Below are 23,729 nucleotides of genomic sequence, written 5' to 3'. Positions count from 1 at the left end.
TTTTCGTTTCGGTAAACGAAAATTACCAATTTTTTTTCGTTTCGGTAAAATAAATTTTACCGAAACGAAAATTACCAATCAACTCTAAATTGCCTGAAACGTACTCCTAACAGGTTTTTGGGGGAGGATTTTGGCCTCCACAATTAGTGATTTTTTCGGATTTAACTTTCGTTTCGGTAGTGACAAACTTTCGTTTCGGTAGTGACACAATGGTGAAAAAATAAATGTACTAAGTCCAGAGCTCGATGAATGTTAGGGACCAAAAAAGGTCACTACGAAGTACTACCAATCAACTCTAAATTGCCTGAAACGTACTCCTAACAGGTTTTTGGGGGGACGATTTTGGCCTCCACACTTAGTGATTTTTTCGGATTTAACTTTCGTTTCGGTAAAATAAATTTACCAATCAACTCTAAATTGCCTGAAACGTACTCCTAACAGGTTTTTGGGGGGACGATTTTGGCCTCCACAATTAGTGTTTTTTTCGGATTTAACTTTCGTTTCGGTAGTGACAAACTTTCGTTTCGGTAGTGACACAATGGTGAAAAAATACATTTACTAAGTCCAGAGCTCGATGAATGTTAAGGACCAAAAAAAGTCAATACAAAGTACTACCAATCAACTCTAAATTGCCTGAAACGTACTCCTAACAGGTTTTTGGGGGGACGATTTTGGCCTCCACACTTAGTGATTTTTTCGGATTTAACTTTCGTTTCGGTAAAATAAATTTTACCAAAACGAAAATTACCAATCAACTCTAAATTGCCTGAAACGTACTCCTAATAGGTGTTTGGGGGGATGATTTTGGCCTCCACACTTAGTGATTTTTTCGGATTTAACTTTCGTTTCGGTAAAATAAATTTACCAATCAACTCTAAATTGCCTGAAACGTACTCCTAACAGGTTTTTGGGGGGACGATTTTGGCCTCCACACTTAGTGATTTTTTCGGATTTAACTTTCGTTTCGGTAAAATAAATTTTACGGAAACGAAACATTTTCCTGATTTTTTTGGGTAGGCTAGAAAATTGGAAAAATGGCAAAGACATTCTTTGATTTTTATTCTGGGATGAAAGATTTGGGGAAAAAAACTATTTTGAGCTTTTCTCAGTGTCAGTCCCAAATCAAAAGAAGCCAAAATACTAAGCAGAATATCAGAAAAATTGAGCATTTTCCTGATTTTTTGGTGGGATAGACACATCAGGAGGACATTGTAATGACCATTAGACCAAAAGCCCACCTATCTCCCAGACTCCCTCCCCAGTCAGAGTTTAGAGTTTGAATAGATGTAGAATTATGTGCAGGATGTAATTTGCATACAAATGTGAGGGGACTTAATTTAATTGACAAATATTTTTTCTATATTTTATTTTAAAAGAAAAATCCTCTCTCATACTTATGTCAGTGTGCCAGTGATCGGGATCCCCTGTGCCAATGTTGGCACCGTGCCTAAGGTTGCCTACCTATCATTGATTTACCACTGCTTGTCATTCTGTATTTTTTAATAATAAACCTTATGTGTGCAGCATCCATTCATTTGTATTAACATATACCTTTTTTTCTTTTACAACTCAGTCACAACAATAAATTGTTGTCATAGTACCATATTATGCATCTGCATCTTAAATGTAAGATGCTGCACAACTACAACAGGCACCATCTGTACTGTATATACTATACAGACATATACAGGTCTTAGGTGGTTAACCCAACTGCCTACACTACAGGAAATGGGTCTTTTTTTGTTTTTTCCATGGGGGGTGATAGGTGTCTTGAACTACTACTCCATGTAGTAATGGAAGCAAAGACACATGCTACCTGTTAAATCATGTATCATTCAGTGAAGACTTCATTTGAGTGTACACATTAATACTATTATATTAATATTGTTTATTTTTGAATAGATAACTATTTACAGATTCACTATTGAATACATTTTAGAATGGCACCTTCTTGCTACAACCTGTCATGAAAAAGACTGCCATCTAGTGGAGACAGAAGTACAGTGGCTCAAATGATTGAATATAGTAAAATAACAGTACTAAGTAAAACTACTCATGTACAGTACATACTTTCAGGAAAAAATAGAACAATTAAAATACTTTTTAATGATCAAACAAGCAGATTTCTTTGGTATTCCTTAAACAAAGGTTTTATTCAACATAAAGTTATTCAATACAAACAGGCCATTCTGGCGAAGTGCATTTTTAATTGAAAAACATAAGTCCATATTACACACACCTAGTGTTGTATTAACTTGCACATTAAATCAAATACAATGAATCTTAAGGCAATAATCCAGTTTTATGATGGTCAATAACCAGATTATTCAGATGGACAGCAGTGTTATATACACTTAACAAGAGCCAGGAATAAAATATATTCCTTACATACATTCTTTATACAGTATAAAAATAATAAGTTTATTCCTCATATCAGAAACCATATTTTATTTAGTCACATCTTCAATACTTCTCGTTATTCTGTCTCTCCATCTCTCTTGTTTTGTTTAGAAATCAGACAGAGGGTACATTTTCTCCAGTATTTTAAATTCAAATGATTTGACATTTACTAGTTCAGCTTTAACAAATCAAATTATGCCACTTCAGCCACTCAAGACCTTTTTTAAGAAGTAGCCAAAATAGCCGACCTACAAGCTCAAGACACATTGTATCGCGACACGTTGTGAGCTTGTAGATTTAGCATTTTTTGGGGGAAAATGTTTTAATATATTTAAATCTAGAAATGTTGGGAAGATTTTGAAAAAGTCCACCTATAACATTCCCAAAATAGGGACGCCAGGGTTACTGTGGTCAAGAGTGAAGGAAACAAATTCAGTTCTTAATGGAACACAATTGTATTCACTAATGACTTTACAACAATCACCTCCACAAGTTTGATCAGTTGTTCTCAAAGTGGGGTTCGTGGACCCCCAGGGATCCTTGCGGGGGTTCCAGCCAGGGGATCCCAGCAAAAATGATTGGTAGGTAGAGTTGCAGACCCATAAGGGTCCATTTGGTTCCTGAGAGTGTACAAATGGGACCAAATGGACCGGTAAGGGTCCATTTGGTTCCATTTGTACACTCTCAGAGTTGAATTAACAGCGACTACTGTATATTAGCTTGGGGGCCCAGAGATCAAACTTGGGGGTCCTAAAAAGGTTGAAAATCACTGCTCACTAGAGCCACGCCATGAACATCTGCTCTTATGGGGGTCCTTGGCATATATTTTCGAATGTGGGCCTAATATGTAGCAATAGGCTCTATGCACAGCAGCCATATTATCACTTCCTTCACAGGTGTTACCAATGATACTAATGAAGGCTCTGTTCCATTTAGTGTAGCACAGTGGTTTCCACGACACCCATAACTCTGAGAGTGTACAAATGGAACCAAATGGACCCTTACACACCTGTAAGGGGCCATTTGGAAGCCCATGAGGGTCCCTGGACCCCAACTGTAGACCCACTGGTGTAGCAGAGTGTTTCCAGTGAGCCAACATGCAGAATATCAGCACCCTGACTCTGTTTGACCAGAATGGAACAGAGCCTTCATTAGTATCATTGGAAACACCTGTGAATGTCTTCACAATATGGCTGCTGTGAATAGAGCCTATTTGGGAGTCCTTGACAGGAGAAAGAAAAAACACTGTTTTTGTGTTTGAAAACCACTGTGTTAGACACAAGATCCATATCTCTCCATCACTCTCATGTGAGGAACCTGTGAGAGGCTGTGTGGAGGGAGGGGATGGTGGCGTATCTCCTGAGGAGGTCCTTGGCCTTCTCCTGCAGGGAAGGAGGCACCACGGAGGAGGAGCTCCCACTGAGGTGGAGGAGAACCAGACAACACTCCATCACATCTGGACGAGGAAACATCTGAGGAGATCAAAGAGGGAGTTAGGAGCAGGGGTCTTCCATAGGGGGTCCGGGACCCCTAGGGGATCCTCAGAGCTACTATAGGGGGGGTCCGCCAAATCTTTGTGTGATAGGATGTTTTTTTTTTTTTTACACTAACCACTTGAACCCTAGCATGCCTATTCGGAGGGGAACATTAGCCTAAAATAGCAGATCTACAAGCTCACAAACGCCTCGCACTGCGAGGCGTTGTTAGCTTGTAGATCTGTATTTTTGCCTAAGAGGTTTGTTGTAGGGGGGGGTTTAAATGGTTAAATGTCTGAAATGAACAAAAAACATTAATTTACACAACACTGATGAAGTGTTTATTGACACAACGTGCACATACATGACATAACGGGCATTTGACATATCTGTCAAAAGGACAAAGCACAAAAGAACTCGAGATCTTATTTCCAATGTGACCTTTTCAGTGCAAATGTGAGTAAACGGAGTGTGTTTGGCATGTGTTCATATAGAAGAGCACAGACAGAGAGAGAGACAGAGAAGAGAGGCTCTCTACCCAACTCTCTGTCTGTCTCTCTCTCTATTTCAACCACACAATAAACCCAGCCAATGCTGGCTACCGAAACCGAAACACACCGATTGTCAGCACAATACCATCAGCGTGCGTGACATTACATACCTTGACTGTACTGGGCAGTTGTTCCAGTTGTCTCTTATACTCTGTCATCTTACTGGACAGAGAGAGCAGCGACTCCTGGTCAGTAGGAATGCTGGGAAGACAACACACCTCAAATGACATTCAACTCACAAATCGGACTTTCCCAATGTTGTTACCAGTCTATGACGTTTAACAATGACACAGTCTCACAAAATATACCGATTTGTGAGACTTAATCTCAATGAAAAATTCGCTTTTTTAATGTAGAATAAAAGGAGTTTAATTCAGAGCACCTGTCCCCATCCTTTTGTGGATCCAAGGGCGCAAAATCTCACACACACACACACACACACACACACACACACACACACACACACACACACACACACACACACACACACACACACACACACACACACACACACACACACACACACACACACACACACACACACACACACACACACACACACACGCGTGTAAAATCACTACAAATCAAAGGAAAGGCTTGTTTTAAAAGGAAACTTAGACTTTACATACTATACACTCAAAACACAATAACATCTTAACTTACATAAAATCTCCTGTTGGTTTCTCTTTTTTAACTGATTTCTTTGATACTTGATTTTTGTAAGATGTTTTTTTTTTTGTATTATGTACAGCAGGGGTCGGCAACAGGCGGCCCGCGGGCCGAAATTGGCCCCCCAGAAATAATATCTGGCCCGTGAGATAATTTTGAGAAAAAAACATTTTTGAAAAAAAAAATATTATTTTTTTAGAAAAATATTTTTTGATTTTTAACCCACTTTTGAAATCATGCACTCATAAACACGATGCATTTTAAAGGATTTATAACATTTTATAGCTAGATTAGAGGAAAATGGAGAAGAAAAAAAAATCACCAGAAAAATCGCCTGTGCTGATATTTAAACCGGAAAAAATGTTGATTTATATTGGTCAAACAGAACCGAATTAGACCCAAATTAGACCCGAATTAGACCGAGTTAGACCCGAATTAGACCCGAAAAATTTTGTTGTGCATGTTCGCGGGGAGGCCCGGCCCGCGATGGAATGTCTGGGAGTGATATTGGCCCTAGGCTTATCTCAGTTGCCTACCCCTGATGTACAGTATATGCGTTTTTGTATGCAATACACCGATGTGAAATGTTTTATATTGTGATTAATGCATAATAATATTATACATTAATCACAATATAAAACATTTGTCTGGACATACGTATGTCTGGACTCCGGGAAGACTAGCTGTCGTTAAGGCGGGATCTATATAATCTGTATAATAAACAATAAGAAATAAACAATAAGCAGACAGACCGTGTCCCACCAGACTGTGACTTTGTGGAGGATGTGTCCACTATGGCAGGTGGCGCTGCACTGTGCCGTGTCACCATGACACTCAGTCTGTTCTGGATGTCTGTCACCGCCCTCTGGGTGGCCTGGAAGGACAGGGGCAACGGTTTAATTCAAATAATGGATTTTATCCATTATGATAATAATAATAATAAAACATCATGGCATTAATACAAAATCATGACATGGCAACACTTACCAGGGTTGCCATGTCCGCTTATTATAAGCAACTTTGGGCTTGTTTTTTTGTGTAAAGTCACTTGTAAATATTGGTAGTTGCGGGTTGCGTTTTTTTGGGTTTTCTCAAGTGTAGTTGCTTATTTGGGCTGGCTTCCAAATGTTTTTTTTGTTGTTGTTTAAACCAGTGGTTCTCAAACATTTTCATGTCAAGGGTCCACGGACCTGGACCTCCGTACCAGATTTGTGTTGTTAAAATGTTTCAAAAATACTCAAAATGTGGCACTTTTTTTGCAGTGTGATTTTTTTGAAAATAGCAGATCTACAAGTTCACAACGTGTCACATCAACGCGTTGTGAGCTTGTAGATCGTCTATTTTCAAAAAGCCAGCGTATATAGGTTTCAAGTGCTCAATTGGCCTATAGTCGCTTCTTTTGGGCTTCTTTTCATAGACCTGGTTGCTTGTTTCTCTCGCAGAATCTAGCAACACTGGCCCTTACCTGGTAGGCAGCATGGCTCTCTGACAGCAGCACGGGACACGACTCCATCCAGTCCCTTCCTTCAACACACACAGCTGACTCGGACAGAGGCGCGTCTGGAGAAACCCTCTCTGATTGGTTGACGTTTGGAGACGGCATCTCTGATTGGTTGACGTTTGGGAGGTCAGCTGCTGAAGGGAAAAAGGATCCATTCCGGTTCTCACAGGTTAACGCCTGGTTGTTAGCAGAAGCACGATCTGCTAGCGGTTGGTGGCTAGTTGAATTGCTGTCAGTTGAAGCCTGGTTGTTAGCAGAAGCGCTATCTGCTAGCGGCTGGTGGGTAGTTGAATTGCTGTCGGTTGATGCCTGGTTGTCAGCAGAAGCGCTATTTGCTGAAGGCTGGTTGCTGGTTGAAACGCTGTCTGCTAGCGGCTGCTTGCGGTGCGTCCCTGCGGTCGTCCACCAGGTTTCATACAGTCTGTGGTAACAGATCAACGCCTGCAGGCTGACAGAAGCCGCCGTGGCCTCTTCCTGGTCCTCAGGAAGACATCTGAGAGACGCGGCGCCTGAGAGACACAGTGAGAATTTGTGAATTTTTACATTTACAAAATGCCTCTTTATAGTCGGCTTTGAGCGGGTGTATTAAGTAGGGGTGCAACATTTTATCCAACTAATCAAATGAACTGATTATAAAAAAGTAATTGATTTGAATTGAATAATGTTCAAAAATAGCAGATCTACAAGCAGTAAAATATGGATTGAACAAATGAACGCTAGGATGTGCCAGAATTGTCTTCAATTAAAGACAAAGATGAAGTCATTTCTTTTAAGCCAAGGAAGATTGATTAAAAGTCAGCGCTCGGCTTCAATCGGTCATGTTAAAAACCACAAACCAAAATGTAACAGTCACAATTACACAATTATCACCTTAACAATATGTATTAAAGGACTTATGTCTCAGCAGGATTTGGTTAGCATATCACTCCAAGTTCTCTACACCGTCTGTCAATCAATTGATTTCATTATACTATTATTGTTGGTTTGTAAGGCACTGCATGATTTAACGGTTTAGGGCCATAATACATTCATGATCTTGTGCTACATCGTGAACCATCCAGACCTCTCAGGTCTTCTGGGACAGGTCTGCTTTCTGTCACCAGACTCAGAACTAAAAGTGGAGAAGCAGTGTTCCGTTTGTATGCACCACATAATTATAAGGAACAAACTCACAGAAAAGATCTGGTCTGTTATAATTCTCAGTTGTTTTAAATCAAAGCTGTAGACCTTTCCGTTTGCTGCTGCCTTTTATTGACATTTTTTAAATATTTTTTTCTGTATTGTAATTTTATTCTCTATGTTTTCTATGTCCCCAAACCCAACTTTGAGAACCTGTGTGTGTGTGTGTGCGTGCGTGCGTGCGTGCGTGCGTGCGTGCGTGCGTGCGTGCGTGCGTGCGTGCGTGCGTGCGTGCGTGCGTGCGTGTGTGCGTGTTTACCGTCAGGGAACAGCAGCGCGCAGAGGGCTGAACACAAACAGAAATGTTCGCTGGTCCAAGACACAGCCTGCCACAGCGCTGTCACCTCCTCTACGCAGTCACACAGTAACACACTGGCCACAGCCTGAGACACACACAGGGACACACTCCACACCACCTGAGAGAGAGAAAGAGAGAGAAATCCATGTTAAAAACATAATACAATGTTTATCATTTTAATAGATTTATTGTTGATGTTTTTATATTTTCATCATGTTTTTTTGTGTTTAGTAATGTCATAAAAGGTATTAGTTTGTCCATTTAAGGTACATTGGTCCTGTAAGGAGAAACTAACAATGGCCAAGATAAATTAAACGGTAAATCTCCTCTAGCTCAGTGATTCTCCAACTTTTGAATTTCAAATAAAGCCACATTCCCCCATACTGTAACTCTGAGAGTGTACAAATGGAACCAAAAGGACCTGTAAGGCTATGTATGGAGACACAAGGTTTCTGTCTGACAACGACGATCTGGATTTGGGGGCTAACCAAGGGAGAGTGAGAAGATAGCAGCCAGGAGAATGAGGCTGGCTGGTCACTGCCATCGACACCGGGAGCTTCCAGCCAGAAGACTTGGGAGCCAACAAACGGGCATCGATCAAGAGGGCGTTCCACACCTACCGACCTGAGGACTTTACGGTGTAGACTGGCGGTCCCAGAGATTTAAAAAACGGCATGAAATGGGGGTATGTGGCCTAATTGTATATAAAATTAAAAAGGTTAGAATCACTGCTATTCAGCCACGTCGTAAAAATCTTGAAAAAAGCAATCTGGGCGTCCTTGATATCAAAATGTTTGAAGAACCACTGTCCTACCTGTTTGAGAGGGAGGTTGGGGCTGGGCTGTGGGTTCTCCACAGCCTTCAGCTCCTGCAGGAGTTTCCTCAGCGTCTCCTTGTCCGTCAGCTCCTCTGAGACGCTGAACTCCTTGGCCCACACCTCCCTGATCCTGTCCCGCAGGCCGGGCGGCTTGCTCCCGTCTTGTGCGGTGCTGTGCGGCCCGCAGCTTTGAGACCAGGGGTGCGCGGAGGTGCAGGACCACGGTAGGACTCTGCAGTCTGACAGCGTTAGGGTCAGAAGCTCAGTGACGCTGAAATACAACCTGTAGACCTGGAAGACAGCAGAGAGGTCCATGTAAAAAGAAAAAAACAGCATTTTATAATAACTTTATTACAGCTGTGATTTATAGTTATGTTATGGCTTGATATTGTTTTTTATTATTGTTTGTAGTGTTTTGTCAAGTTAAAAGTATAACAACAAGCGCAGGTCTTGGCCACGCCAGGAGGAGATGATTGTTTTCACTCCTTTCCATGTGGGTCTGTGTCCAGCTAATCTCAGACACTTTGGGACCGATCGACGTTTGCATGTACACTCCCAGTAGGCCCACCCACATCATTTTTTTAATTGGCTTCATGGTGGCGCTATAACAGGCCACTTCACGTCTTGAACTGTAGATCATACAGTACAATAAAAATCTTTTCTCCTGGATTCCTCTGATGACGACCCCCATTTTTCTTCAAAACACACTTTTTGCTACCACTCCCACATATTTCGTCCAAAACTCACAAATCGGTAGGCCTACACATTATCTCTGGAGCCATGTGATAAACATGTGTCATTAAGATTTTCCATATTCCACATTCTATATTTTCGATTGGCTATGATTGACTGAATTTGCTAAAAGAAATGCTGTATATCATTAACGATTTAGCCCAAATTTGAGTCACACATTGAGGGGCATTTAAACAACAAATGCTACACATGTCACCGTTTGTAGCAGAAGCATGTTTTTCCCCCCACCAAAGTTGGTAAAAATCTCAAAATCTCAAAACAATGACCGTCAAAAGGTGTAATGCAAAAATAGCAAATATCTACAATCTCAGAACACGCCGCAATGCGTTGCAAGCTTGCAGATGTATTATTTTTGCTATTTTCGAAAAAGTTTGAAAATCAAGAATAAAAAAAAAAACAACGATTGTCATAATCGATTCAATCTATTATGTGTTGCAACTCTAATCAAATGTTAGAGACATAATGAACAGATTGTGAACATAATCATTGGTTCCAGCACTAGCATCGTTGTACTGACCAGCAGGGAATCCTGTGTGTTCAGAGCTCGTTGAGCGGCCAGCCAATCGTCATCCGCCGCCAGGTCTTTGGCCAATCGGAGGCAGAGGGAGGCAGCCAGCCCCGCCTCCCCGCTGAGCCTGGCCACGCCTGCCGCTGTCTCCAGGGACGAAGCGTCGCTCTTCCTGGACAGCACTTTGGCCGCGTCGAAACCAGCGCCAGCAGCCAGGTAGCTGAGAGGAGGAATATGTATGAATACATCATTCATTTAACCTGCACCTTATATCCAACCTCATGTACATACCTGCTACTTTTTACACCTTATGTCTAACCTCATGTACATACCCGATACATTTTGTGCTATATAAATGTACAGATCTCAGATTTTTCTTTAGACCCGTTTCTTTCCTATGTTTTCTCCTTGGACCAAAAACTAAATCACACTTCTTTACACCTGTAAATGTATCTATCTATCTGCATATATAATTCTAACCAGATTGGGAGGTTGGGGGTTCAGTCATACGGAGTCATTGACGAGATTTTTGAAAAAATTAAAAATTATTATTATTATTATTATTATTATTTATTTATTTTATCACAAAGGAAGCAGGAGATAACGCGATGCGAAGATTTTCTGCTCCATTCACTTCAATGTTAAAAAATAAACGGAGACAAAATTCACATGTTACCTATTTTTGCAATGTTATTCTCTGGCAGGGAAGGGGGTAGATTGTGTATATACTCTGGCAGTTAAAGAGTTAATGAGAGACGTGACTGGATGGTGACTCAATAAGCATCTAATAAAATGAGCATCTAATAAAATGATATTTCAATAGGTGTGTACCTAATAAAATGATACTCAATAGGGTGTGTACCGAATACAATTATATTTCAATAGGCGTGTACCTAATAAAAATTACACTCAATAGGTGTGGACCTAATACAATTATATTTCAATAGGTGTATCTAATAAAATGATACTCAATAGGTGTGTACCTAATAAAATGGCAACCAAGTGTATTTAGAAGCAATCACATGAATGCACCGTTGTTGTTTACCACTTAGCAGCAGAGGACAGATGTCCGTCCTTCTCCAGGACCGCGGCCCAGGACAGGTAGAGCTCCTTCAAAACAGGATCTTCTGCCTGCAACCTGGCCTTAGCCAGTGCTATGGCCTCCCTGAGACAGACAGACACAAAGAGTTACAGGTGTAACTGAACTATCGAACAACTTCATACACTTATATAATAGCCAATCTACAAGTGGGATGCAAAGTGTTGTGAGCTTGTATATCGGCTAGTTTTGGCAAAGAGATTTGGTGTAGAGGGAATTAAGGCGAGGGTCAAGGATGGACCACTGGAGGACCCCGGTCAATGAAGCACATAGGATGCATTAGTGTGTGTTGTGTATACCTGTACAGTTTGTTGGAGTGCAGCAGATCTATGGCCTGGTACACTTTGTTGATGGCCAGCAGGTAGGAGGCTGCTTTCATGTGCTGCTCCTGCAGGCACAGCTGCTTGACGTAGGCCTCCACTGTGCTGGACCACACCTGGTACCCCGCTGAAACACAACACAACATCACATCACATTACACTGTATACCAGGGACCCCTTTAGCTGAGAGAGATCATCAGTGACCCCACTACAAATTGTGTTTTTCATAGATAGCTTCATAGACTTGTTTGACAGCACTATCCTCAGTGTTGAGTACATTAATGTCTACACATTAAAGCAGCACTATGTTTGGGGTATCAGTGGCCACTTTGGGCACAAATCACATGGCAGCCAACATCTTTGACTTCATCACCCAAGAGTCCCTGCAAGCATGTCCGGCGAGGACGCACTGTGATTGGCCAGTCTTCGATTTGACTGGAAGCTCTGCCTTGGTGCCTTGGAAAATGTCAGGATGAAATTCATTGTCTCCCCTATACATAGTATTACAGTCAAGTCCCTAGCAGGGACCCCCTGAGTCTATAATTTATGGAAGGGTGATTGTTATTGCTTAAACATGTAACTTAATAATCTTGTGGGACATAATAGGCTATATAGTTGTTAAAAAGTTGCTGCTTTAATTAAACCCTCAATACTTTGTAAACTTGACCTAATGTGGCTCTGTACTGCTCTTTTTTCCCCCTCTACACAAAACCTCTGCCGAAAATTGCAGATCTACAAGCCCGCAACGCATCGCATTGCTATGTAACTCTTGTTATCCTTGTTGTCTAATCACACCTGGTGAATGCAATTAACTTACTGGTAGGACAGAAAACCAGCAGGACTAGAGGTCCTGGAAGGATAGAAAACGATCAGTACTACAGGTCCTGGTAGGACAGAAAACCATCAGTACTAGAGGTCCTGGTAGGACAGAAAACCAGCAGTACTAGAGGTCCTGGTAGGACAGAAAACCATAAGTACTAGAGGTCCTGGTAGGACAGAAAACCAGCAGTACAAGAGGTCCTGGTAGGACAGAAAACCAGCAGTACTAGAGGTCCTGGTAGGACAGAAAACCAGCAGTACTAGAGGTCCTGGTAGGACAGAAAACCAGCAGTATTAGAGGTCCCGGTAGGACAGAAAACCAGCAGTACTAGAGGTCCTGGCAGGTGCAGTGTAACTTACCCATGGGGGCGAGGGACAGCAGGTGGTCACTGAGCTCTCCCCTCTCGGTGGCAAGCTGCAGCGCCCCCTGTAGGTCTCCGCTCCACAGTCGCAGGTAGGGGATGGAGTCGTAGTGAGCTGCTTCCGCGTGGCCCTCCTCTGAAACAACACAACAGCACACACTGGCTGTAGGGCACTGGTTCTCCATTGTTTATGGGTTGTGAGGTTAAAGGTAGGGTAAGTGATTTTCTTTGGTTAAAATAAGTGTTAAATAGCTCTATATTCTGATAGTACTCATTGCTATAGTGTTTTTCAGTAACAGGAGTCTTGCCGTCTCTCCTGCTCTTTAGTAAACAGAAAATGCATTTTCAGGTCGGGATAGCAATTTCATCCAATCAGGAGAGACGTCTTGCACATCTTGGAAGTGATGGCACTAAGAAATGAGCAGACAAAATGGAAACTGGAACACTATAAAATTCAAGCTGATAAATGGGTACTCTCTCCTGATTGGCCACCCACCAGAAATTGTATTTCCTGTTTACCCTACCTTTTCCTACAATGTGTTTAATTTAATTATTATTGCAAAAGATAACAAACAAACAAACATTTTTTTTTTTTAAAGAAATCAGTTATAACAGATGATGATGGTACCTTCTTCCTGCAGCATGCGGTACAGGGCCTGTCTGTCAGTGAACAGGCCCAGGTGGATGTGCTCTCCCTGGCCAGGAACACAGCCTACAGGGGTCGCTGGAGACACACACAACAGTATGCATGACATGTATTGACAATTCTTACTTGACTAATTGTATGAATGTATTCATTATTGAACTTCATTTTTCTCTCTTTGTTTTCTAAATAACTGATCTGCAAGCTCACAAGGCGTCACATCGTGATGTGTTGTGAGCTTGTAGGGCTTTTGGGTGACAGTGTTTGTATTTAATGGGGCTTGAGTTTTGAGACTCATTGATTTAGTCGTTTATAAAAAATAAAATAAACTATTAGAATGTTTTTGCTTCGATGTGTTGGTATATGGAAAATAAAACAAATATTTATAAAAGCATTAAACGATGAATAGAAAAAGTAATCGATTGTCCTCAGCCCAACAATCAATGCTTTATTAACTGTACATTTATAAGTGAAACATGTTCTACCTACCATTGCCTGTTATCTAACTGCAAACTGCAGGTTGGGTGTTCTAGTCTTTACAATTACAAATAAACTACATGGACTACAGTCGCATTGGAGCCAACAGTTCAGTTTTTAATATGACTAAATTGATAACAGCAGCGATACATTCTAAAGGCTGGAACACACTGGCTGCAAACGGCACGTGTTCAAACAGCTGCTTCCATGATTGTCTATGTACAAACCCCACACTGGCAGCGCAAGACGCACACCAACACGCGGTGTGTCTGTGTGTGTGTGTGTGTGTGTGTGTGTGTGTGTGTGTGTGTGTGTGTGTGTGTGTGTGTGTGTGTGTGTGTGTGTGTGTGTGTGTGTGAGAGAGAGACTCACTGTGCGTGTGTGTGATAGCAGCCAGTGTCAGACAGTCTTGTAGCTGCAGGTCTCGGGGTCGATGGTCCATGGACGTACTGAGAGGAAGCAGAGAGCGAGGCTTTCGTTTCTTCAGCGACGTCACAACATCTGGACGGAGAGACACGGATACACATCAACCATGTACACACACTAAATTCACGCTGCTCCTTTAAAGACCTGCTAAAAGTCCTGCAGCCTGAGATCCTTGGGCAAAGCACTGCTGCTCATTCCAAAGTGTCACTTGAAAACTAGTGACACTTAAACAACTAGTTGCCTTAAACATGTAATGTTGTTGTTAGTAGGAATAAACACAAGGGAGGAGCCAAACCGAGTTCCTGTTTTACACAAAAAGAAGGTGGTGACCCCAGGAAGACTATTCTTGTCGAAACGTTGGTTTCCTGAAAAAGATCTAAATACATTAGGGGTGTGCCGATACACTAATTTCACGAAACGATACGATACGATATTTGGCTCACAACTTCGATACGATTTCGATACGATACGATACGCACTTTTTTTATTATGAAAATATATGGAGGAGAAAAATAGAAAATGCAAACAAATAATTCTGTTTTTGCATTATTCAGACATGCAAACTTGTAGCTTTTCAGCTACAATAGCCGTTTTGAATCCAAATAGTATGACACCTGACCCGAAAAAAAAACATGTTGTCACTCTTTTCACTTCGGGGCCGTTTGCATGCCTGATTATTATGATTGTAAAAAAATAAATAAAAAAAAAATAAAAAATTCGTCGCGAAAACGTATCGCGATATATCGCGGGACGATACATCGGCACACCCCTAAAATACATGTTTGCATCGTGGCTAAGAGTACAGCACCATCAACGCTGGTGTGCGCTCCCTCCCCTGTATTTGCCTGCGAGGTAAAAACAAAGAAATTCCCCACCCTTTTTTTTAACCAAATGGATTCTCAGTTTGCTTAAAAAACGAAAAGGAGACCTTTTGCGATCAGACCTCCGACACTTTGGAATAGTGTATATAAGGCTTGCTGAATAGGGTTGGGCGATCTAACCGTATAAAGTTTATTAAAATGTATTTAATTAATCTAACTGTCATTTTGTTCAACTGAGTAACACGTTCAAGGCAGTATGAACTCACAGAACACACACAGGTTGGATAATGTGAACAGAACAATATTTTTTTTCTCAGGGAATTGAATGAAACACACGTACCTGGTCTTTCTTTGGTCTTTGAAGTTGTAGAGGGCTTTCTCCATGAATCGCCACTCGCTGAAAGTGTGCGCACACACACGTTTTAATGTTCATTTAGAGTATCAATTATTTGTAGCCCCCCCCCCCAACTGTTGGTTATGCTAGTTAATTCCACAGTTAATTCTACAAGCTCACAATGCGTTGTGAGCTTGTAGATAGGCTAACTTGTTGAATCTTCCCCTGACTACTCCATATTACAATAACTAACTAATACTAAACAAAGAATAAAAACTAAAGCCTTTTGAAAAACACAAATATTTACTACTAACCTACCAAACCTGCTTTAAAAAATAAAGAAAAAAATAAATTGAAAACAAAAACAAATTACCTGGTAGAGAGAGAGGAGGAGGAAGGCTGTTTCTCCTCTTCTCCTCTTCGTCATCTTCATCAGAGGGCTCCTGTCTTCCTGGTAGCGAGCTCTCTGCTCCTCTTCCTCCCTTCCCTAAAAATATACATCTCTTGAGAAAACAGCTACATTTGCTTATTTTTTATATTTTTTGTGCATGGTTGTTACCGCTTTTTCTCCCTAATTTAGTCGCTATGCCAATTGATTCCTCCCCACCCAACACTCCCTGATGACAGGTGCCGTCCCAGCCCGTCCCAGGAGCGTTATTATGGATCCCACTTCAGTTCTAGGCAAAACCCGCTGTGATTGGCCAGTAGTCGCTGTGATTGACACTTCTCGTTTTTGTAACTATGCCTAAACCTAACCTTAACCCTAACCTCAATAAAACTATGCCTAAACCTAACCTCAGTAAGACTATGCTTAAACTTAACCTTAACCTCAGTAAAACCATGCCTACCAGGGAGCCAATCAGACACAGGTAAGGCGGGTCTATCCTATAATGTTGGTGGGCGTGTAGATCTGCTATTTTTTGAATAGCTAACACTAAAATCAAAGATGAAATAGATGCTCTCCCCGTTTTAATGGGTTAAGAGTGTGACTGTCTAGTGGTTCTTACCTGTGCTGTCTCCGTTGACAGAGGGACATGGGCTCTGCACCGGGTCCCCACCTCGTGTCCCTGCCGCTCCTGGTTTCTTCTTCTTTGCTTTGCTTTTAGGTTTCGGTTTGTCCCTCAGGTCTGCACCCTTCTTCCCTGAGAGCAGTGGTGGAAGAAGAACAAAAGATGTTTCACTTAACCACTTGCATCCCAACATTCCCTAATTCTGTGCGGGGGGGAATAGTCGATCTACAAGCTCACAATGTGTCACAACTATGAGCCGATGTATACAGTACAGCGATAAGTGGTTACACTTATTTTGTCAACACATTTTTCTCGGGGGCCCACTGGAACCCCCTCAAAGACCCCTGGGGGTCCCCAGACCCTCTGTTGAGAACCACTGCACCAAGGAACTGTATTGGATCATTTGAGGTTAAGAATAAACACTGTGGATATTTTGTAGTCGTGTTGTAGTGACAGTTGTTTACCAGTAGTACTGTGATACACCCATTGCTATACCTTTCTTTTGTAATGCTGCTGCTCACTTCAACATGAGCAGCAGCCACCCCCCCCCCCCCCCCCCCCCCTCAATTAACTGGCAGGAGATAAAACCAAGGGGTCGAGCTTCACTGCCGTAGCGAACACTACGAACTCCTATAAAACATACAAAAAAACATTGTCCCCCAGTAATGGCCGGTCACCTTTAGGTGGCATGGTGAACTCCTGCTGCGACACCCTCCACTCCTGGACGGTGAAGTCGTCCGCTCCGGTCCACACCACGTCGGGGTCCACGGGAGACCAGTCCACACACAGCAGACGACCGCGGTGGTCCCGGTAGTTACATACACCCGTCTCCTGCTGCACGTCCCACACCTGACACAGGAAAACGCACAACGTACTTTAAGGTTACTGTTATTTTAACAGCAAATTTTGATTTAGTTTTAGTCACATTTTAGTCATCTGAAATGTTTTCGTTTTAGTCTCGTTTTAGTTGAAAAAATATGAGATTTTAGTCAACTACATCTACAATTGATTAAGTCGACTAAAGCAGGGGTCTTCAACATTTTTCAGGCCAATGACCCCTTAGCTGAGAGAGAGAGAGATGTAGCAGAGACAAATTTTTGGATTCATGTTAATAAATGTGTGTTTTCAAGACATTTAACCACTTAAACCCTCAATACTTTGTAAACTTGACCTTTGGCTCTGTACTTGGTCTGCTCTTTTTCCCCTCTACACCAAACCTCTTTGCCAAAAATAGCGCGTTGTGAGCTTGTAGATTTTCGAATGTTCCCCCCAGAATAGCGATGCAATAGGGTTCCAGTGATTAATGTAAAGTTCATGCCACACAAAGATATTTGGCGGCCCCCCTGCAGTATCTCTGAGAACCCCCTAGGGGTCCCGGAGCCCCTGTTGAAGACCCCTGCACAAATTTAATTGCCTTGCCTTGATAAACATTGAATGATGCCTCAGGAGGACAGGTCATCAGTGGGTCAAATTCTAAGTTTTCAGAAATGTGCTGAAAACATTTCACATTAAATCCGAAACATCTCCTTGACGTCTCGTTGATTGGAAGTGACCCTACTGATAAATATTAACGTGACAGACTGTAAATGCTCAAAAATATATTGTTGCTGTTTGGCAGATTATATGTCCATATTTAAAGCTCACAACGCTGCGTTGTGAGCTTGTAGGTCAGCTATTTTCACTATTTTAAAATAATTATAAAAACAATTGTAAATTAAAAGTGGATGCTGAAGAAGTAAATAGTAATAAGAAGGCAAAAAGGACAGCACAACTAATTGGTCATTGAGACATGTCATTTACTAGGCTACATTTACTCTTAGTGTTCTTAAGTACAATTTGTAGATACTTTCACTTCAAATTTTGGTTCTTTATACTTCAACCCCACTCCATGTCAGAGGCATATAGTGTACATTTTACCCCACTAGAATTAATTGACATCTTTAGTTACTTTGTAGATTCAGATTGAAAAGAGCTGATCTAATATTGTTGATCAAATAATGTTTTCCAATTTCAGAATACAGTCAGAATACAGGCCTATACAATACAGGTATTTTTCATAGTGTAGGATTGTCATATAGAACAAACTCCCATACTCTCATTCCCAATGGCTTGAACGAGATTTAATTTGCTTGTTTCCTATGAATTGAATTTTGGTCTGCTGTTTGTGCTTCCATCATAATATGATGGAAGCACAGATATTGTCTTTTTATACCAATTGTTGTATTGTAGCAATCTATGTGAATATGGCTCCCCCTGCTGGGACAGCCTGGTTGTGCTAGGTGTGGATATGACACACTTGGGTCTAGTACAGTGGTGGAAAGTAACCAAGTACATTTACTAGGTATTGTACCAACAGTAAGTACATTTTTGAGGTACTTTTAATCCATTCACTAAAGTTTATGTTGGCAGACCTTGATGGCGTCATAATGCCTGATTTATACTTGGCTGTGTGCCGAAAATAGCTGATCTACAAGCTCACAAAGCAGCTTGGTTTTCTCTTCACATTCGAGTAAATGGTGAGGCACGCGGTGTCACTCAAGAGAAATAAAATAAAATAAAACTGAAACACTTCTTTGGTATTTTAACTTCACATTTGTATAGGTCCAAGTTTGCGTGTAGCTTGTTCATAATAAATGGCCAACATTTGTACTTAACACATTTGTACTTACTACAGTGCGGTTTATGTGTAAATTAATACGAATTCATTGCAAGAAATAAAACGCTCCCGGTGTGTAGGGCAGTGCTTCTGGTTCTGAAACGTTTTTGGTTCTGGGCACCCCTGGAATTTACTTTTTCATCCACGGCACCCCTGAATGCCATTGATAATATGTAAATCGTTCCCCCCAAGATACAGTACGCCACGAGTGCCATGCTACGAGCTTGTAGATCTGTTATTTTTGAAAAATCGTGAACATGTGTGCCAACCTTTGAATATATATATTTTTTAAGCGAACATTTGTATAACTCAAATCTTTGCTTCTGGAACACAATATTTTGAGATGGGGGTCCGTGGCCAAATACATATCATTTTGGGTGGTCCTGGACATGAAAAAGATTGAGAACCTGCTTTAATCCATGCAGACACTGACCTGGGCGGTACCGTCGTAACAGACGGTAACCAGACGTGCATCATGGTGGGGGCTCCATGCCAGCCCAGTGACCTTGGCAGTGTGACCAGACAGGCTCCTGTAGGGCTCAGTGATGACCACGGAACTGGCTGGAGGATTCTCTGTGGAACACATTCAAAAGGTGCTTTAAGTGGTTCCCAAACTGGGGGGTCCTCACATTATTCGATGATTAGTATAAGTGCAACAGTGTTTTCTCACTCAACAGTAAACAAACCATCATACACTACAAGTAAGACGCGCGAACGCTGGAAGCGAACGCAGCTCGAAAATATTGTGTATTTACGGACTGTGTGTGTGTGTGTGTGTGTGTGTGTGTGTGTGTGTGTGTGTGTGTGTGTGTTTTGACTGTAGCTGCACTCTGTCGCACTCTGTCGGTTGCACACATGCAGTGCAGGCAGTGCACACATACTGCACACACACAGACAGACAGACAGAGCCACAAGCCGAGCAGAGTTTCATAGTAGGCTCCACTTGGGCGGAGGCGCGGCTTCGCCGCGCCTCCTTCCGCGTTCGCAATAAGTGTATACAGGGTATCTGCACATTTCTAAAGTTACAATTTAATGTATTTTAAGACCTTTTTAATATCAAATTGGCCAAATATTACATAAGAAAGAGAAAAACATTGCGAAAATAGATGATCTACAAGCTCACAACGCTTCGCATTGCGAGGGTGTTCCGAGTTTGTAGTTCGGCTATTTTCACAACATGTATCTGTGGAACTGAGTCAAACTAAATGCAATGCCTACAATTCCAAGTGCTTGTCAGGATGGGGGGTCCCCAGTTGAAATATGATTATTTTGGAAGGGCTGAACATTTTGGGAACCCTTGCTGTAAGTGATACCAGTGAAAGGGACCTTGTGGTTGAACTTGACACGCGTTGATAGTCTGCCTCTTAATCTCATGGACAACGTTCTATACACATCTTGCACCTTAATGTCTATATCATGAACAATATACACCAGCTGCTATGCTCATGCACGTCACGTCTAAACCTCATGTACATACTGCATGGATAGATATGTATGTACTGTGTAAATATTTTTTTCCCCTTGAGCCACAAATCCTGTTAATTGTGATAATCTTTATTCTACAAATAACTACAAATACACAATCATGTTGTTGTTCCCCAAACAGGCGAGACTAATAATGGGAGAACGCAACAACACGCAAAATAATTTGCTTTATAGTTTTAGCCAGGTGGTCAGTTTGCACACCTGTGCACAGGGGAAATAATATGTGCTTCACAGGGGAAATATGTTCTTCTAAAGAACACATAAATAGTTTGTAAAGAGCAACCTCAGAGAGCTCTTACTTTGAAACGTCGTCAAACTTCTGCTTTTAACAGCACTTTTTATTCTTCACATGTCTAGCTCTAGTGCACTCTTTGGACGGGTACATTAATCGAGAATAAAGTCGTTACTGTCGGGCAGAAATCTTGTATCTCCATATTCCAACTTTCAACAACCGTTTCTCTTTATAAATCAATGTCCTACTTTGTCATCCACAAGCATCACGCCAAAGAAGCGGAAAATAGCAGATATACAACATCACAACGTGTGGCATTGCGACATGTTGTGAACCTGTAGAGCAGCTATTTTTTAAGCATTTTGAAAGTGAAATTGGTTAACTTTGCCTGCGGGTTTTAAAAATATTGAACCAATGAAAAGTATTAAGAGAGCTTGTGGCTAAATAATAACTACAATGGATCCATTGGAACACAGGTTCTCCCCCCCATTTAATAATAATAATACTACATCAAATGTATATAGCGGTTACTTCCTTCCTGAAAAGTAACCGCTTTGGACATATAAGGTTTCATCGATGACATAAAGGGCAGATATTATTATGATTATGATATGATCCTCAGGGTGATGACAAGTCATAAGTCTTCAGCAGAAAACAGACCAGAAAACAGAAGCGTAAAGCCAGCAAAATAGGATTGTTTGCTGGCTTTACACTTGGAGAGATCTATGCAATAATCAGGAGATGAGGGGGTCCCTCACAACAAGGTCCTGTGGACCCCAGGAAAATGAACAGTCTTCAATATAGTGGTGGACAATACATGAGTACATTTACTTGAGTACTGCACTTAAAAGAACGCAGATCTGCGTTCTTGGCAGCCTGCGTTGTAAGGCCTCAAAAGAACGCAGATCTGCGTTTTTGGCAGCCAATGTGTTAACTACATTTGTTGAGTAAATGAGTATCTGTATCTTATGGATACGTTCACTCCACTCCATTTCAAAGACAAATATTGTACTTTGACACTACATTTGTAGGAAGGGATGTTATGAATTAAACACTTGAGCCCTGTTTCAAATATAGTGAAAATAGCAGATCTACAATCTCACAACGCATTGCATCGCGCCACGTTGTGAGCTTGTAGATCTGCCATATTCACAATTGTTTTGTTTTTGTTTGAATATTTCTGGAAAACGATTTTGGAAAATGTAAAAAATTCAATATGGCAATGCATTGAGATTAAAAGGTTAAGCGAATATCATTTTGACCTTTCAACACTTATTTTTAGTACTCCAGTACATTAACTCGAGTCCAAATTTGACAGAGCAACTTGTAATTGAGTAATATTTGACCAGGAGTATCTATACTTTGACTAAAGTGCTGGAGTTGAGTACTTTGTCCACCACAGCATCACTACTGTACTAATGGGGATCCGTAATAAACAATAAACGCTGACCTAAAGTCTTAGCCAGCTGCTAGCCTCCCGCGTGACCAATTTATGAAAAAACATTCCAGTATTATGCACCACTTAAAAACACACATATCCAAAGTCCGGCCCAGGGGCCAATCGTGGCACGATGGCAGATTTTATATGGCCCTCGGCTTCCTTCCTAAAATCTATTATTGATGGCATGCCAGTATAGTCAAGTTCCAGAGCGTTTTTTAAATGAAAAAAGTAGGATAAGTGATATGTTTTGGTTGAAAAACGTTTTTGTTAAAAAGTTATATTCTAATATACTAACAAGCATTGTTATAGTGTTCAGTAACAGGGCCCAGGGGTCTCCCCATCTCACCAGCTCTTTAATAAACAGAAAATATATTTTTAGGTGAATTGTCAATTTCAGCCAATCAGGAGAAAGTATCTCCCGATTGAAAAAAATAATAAATACATTTTAAAAAATCTTCTCTTACGGGGGTCACAACATCTTTTAGGATGGGGGTGCGAGGACAAATACATTTGGGGTCCTTCACATGAAAATATTTGAGAACCACTGACTTAGGACTTAGGGTAACTTGAAAAAGAATGCGAACAGTTGGTAATTCTCATATCGGGTGCTATGGTGGCAGAAATGTATAGATTGCCAAGTTATGTATTGTGTATTTGTTGGCCTTCCAATTCAATTTCATTGAATGTCTAGTCAGCCACTCTTCACATAAATGTGCTAATTCGGCCACAGCTGTCAATCCAACAGCTGAGCTGACTCCCCCATGCTATTCTTGTAATCTGTACTAAATGATACTATACATGGTCATTGCTAATGTAACCAGTCAGCTGTATTATATGTGGTACTGTCACTTACTATAGCCTAATTGTATTTATCTCCATGTAGGGAGAGCATATTTGTGTATAAAGGGTGTCCCATATGAGACTTCAGGAGTTTTCTGCCCCACGGGGCCCAAGGTCTGGCCATGGAGGCCAGAGCTCTGTCAGCTGTGAATGCTGTCTCTCTGCCTGAATCTTCCTAATAAATTACACTTCACCCTGACTGGAATATAATATTTCCATAATAGTGCATGGCTCTGAAAAGAGTCAAGTAGCTTGAAAAGATCCCCGGCACTCACTTAAAAGCCCTTTTAGGATCTCATATTTACTTTATTAAATGACCCAGCAGCAGCCACGACCAACAAACGTTTCAGCCCAAAGCCTTCCTCAGCGTGATAATTACTCGATTCATTATCAAAGTAATTATCACGCTAAGGAAGGCTTTGGGCGAAAACGTTAGATGTTTGTTGCTGCTGCTAGGTCATCATTAAATAAATAAGAGATCCTAAAAGGGCTTTTAAGTGAGTGCCGGGGATCTTTTCATGCTACCGTTACTCTTCCCAGTGCTGAGAGGGGGGGGGGGGGGGCTGGGGGGGGACCGCCCTTGGCGCTTCAAGCTGGAAAGAGTTAAACTTTC

At 41.3% G+C, this 23,729-nt stretch overlaps 1 protein-coding gene and 1 long non-coding RNA gene across 2 annotated transcripts in view; both read right to left on the bottom strand.

The window, feature by feature from the left end:
* Positions 1–1,194: 1,194 nt before the first annotated feature.
* Positions 1,195–1,617, bottom strand: LOC311056692. The gene is made up of 2 exons (XR_014601905.1): positions 1,546–1,617; positions 1,195–1,511 (listed from the first exon to the last, which is right to left on the bottom strand). It is a non-coding gene; the product is annotated as an uncharacterized lncRNA (long non-coding RNA).
* A 512-nt stretch (positions 1,618–2,129) lies between these two features.
* Positions 2,130–23,729, bottom strand: part of gemin5 (gem (nuclear organelle) associated protein 5) — a 32,419-nt gene continuing 10,819 nt past the window's right edge. The window contains exons 14-30 of the mRNA XM_084073690.1: positions 19,552–19,691; positions 17,140–17,311; positions 16,460–16,594; positions 15,826–15,939; positions 15,459–15,515; positions 14,244–14,372; positions 13,380–13,475; positions 12,750–12,887; positions 11,550–11,697; positions 11,197–11,316; positions 10,161–10,371; positions 8,888–9,181; positions 8,035–8,191; positions 6,561–7,105; positions 5,848–5,969; positions 4,537–4,627; positions 2,130–3,872 (exon numbers count right to left, since the gene is read on the bottom strand). Of these exons, the coding sequence (XP_083929816.1) occupies positions 3,705–3,872; positions 4,537–4,627; positions 5,848–5,969; positions 6,561–7,105; positions 8,035–8,191; positions 8,888–9,181; positions 10,161–10,371; positions 11,197–11,316; positions 11,550–11,697; positions 12,750–12,887; positions 13,380–13,475; positions 14,244–14,372; positions 15,459–15,515; positions 15,826–15,939; positions 16,460–16,594; positions 17,140–17,311; positions 19,552–19,691 (2,837 nt within the window). The 3' untranslated portion in view covers positions 2,130–3,704. The remainder of the gene's footprint in view (positions 3,873–4,536; positions 4,628–5,847; positions 5,970–6,560; positions 7,106–8,034; positions 8,192–8,887; positions 9,182–10,160; positions 10,372–11,196; positions 11,317–11,549; positions 11,698–12,749; positions 12,888–13,379; positions 13,476–14,243; positions 14,373–15,458; positions 15,516–15,825; positions 15,940–16,459; positions 16,595–17,139; positions 17,312–19,551; positions 19,692–23,729) is intronic.

Source organism: Gymnoscopelus microlampas (genome assembly GCF_963454915.1).
Source record: "Gymnoscopelus microlampas genome assembly, chromosome: 12".
Taxonomy (NCBI): domain Eukaryota; kingdom Metazoa; phylum Chordata; class Actinopteri; order Myctophiformes; family Myctophidae; genus Gymnoscopelus; species Gymnoscopelus microlampas.
This window is presented reverse-complemented; position numbering and strand designations above follow the sequence as displayed.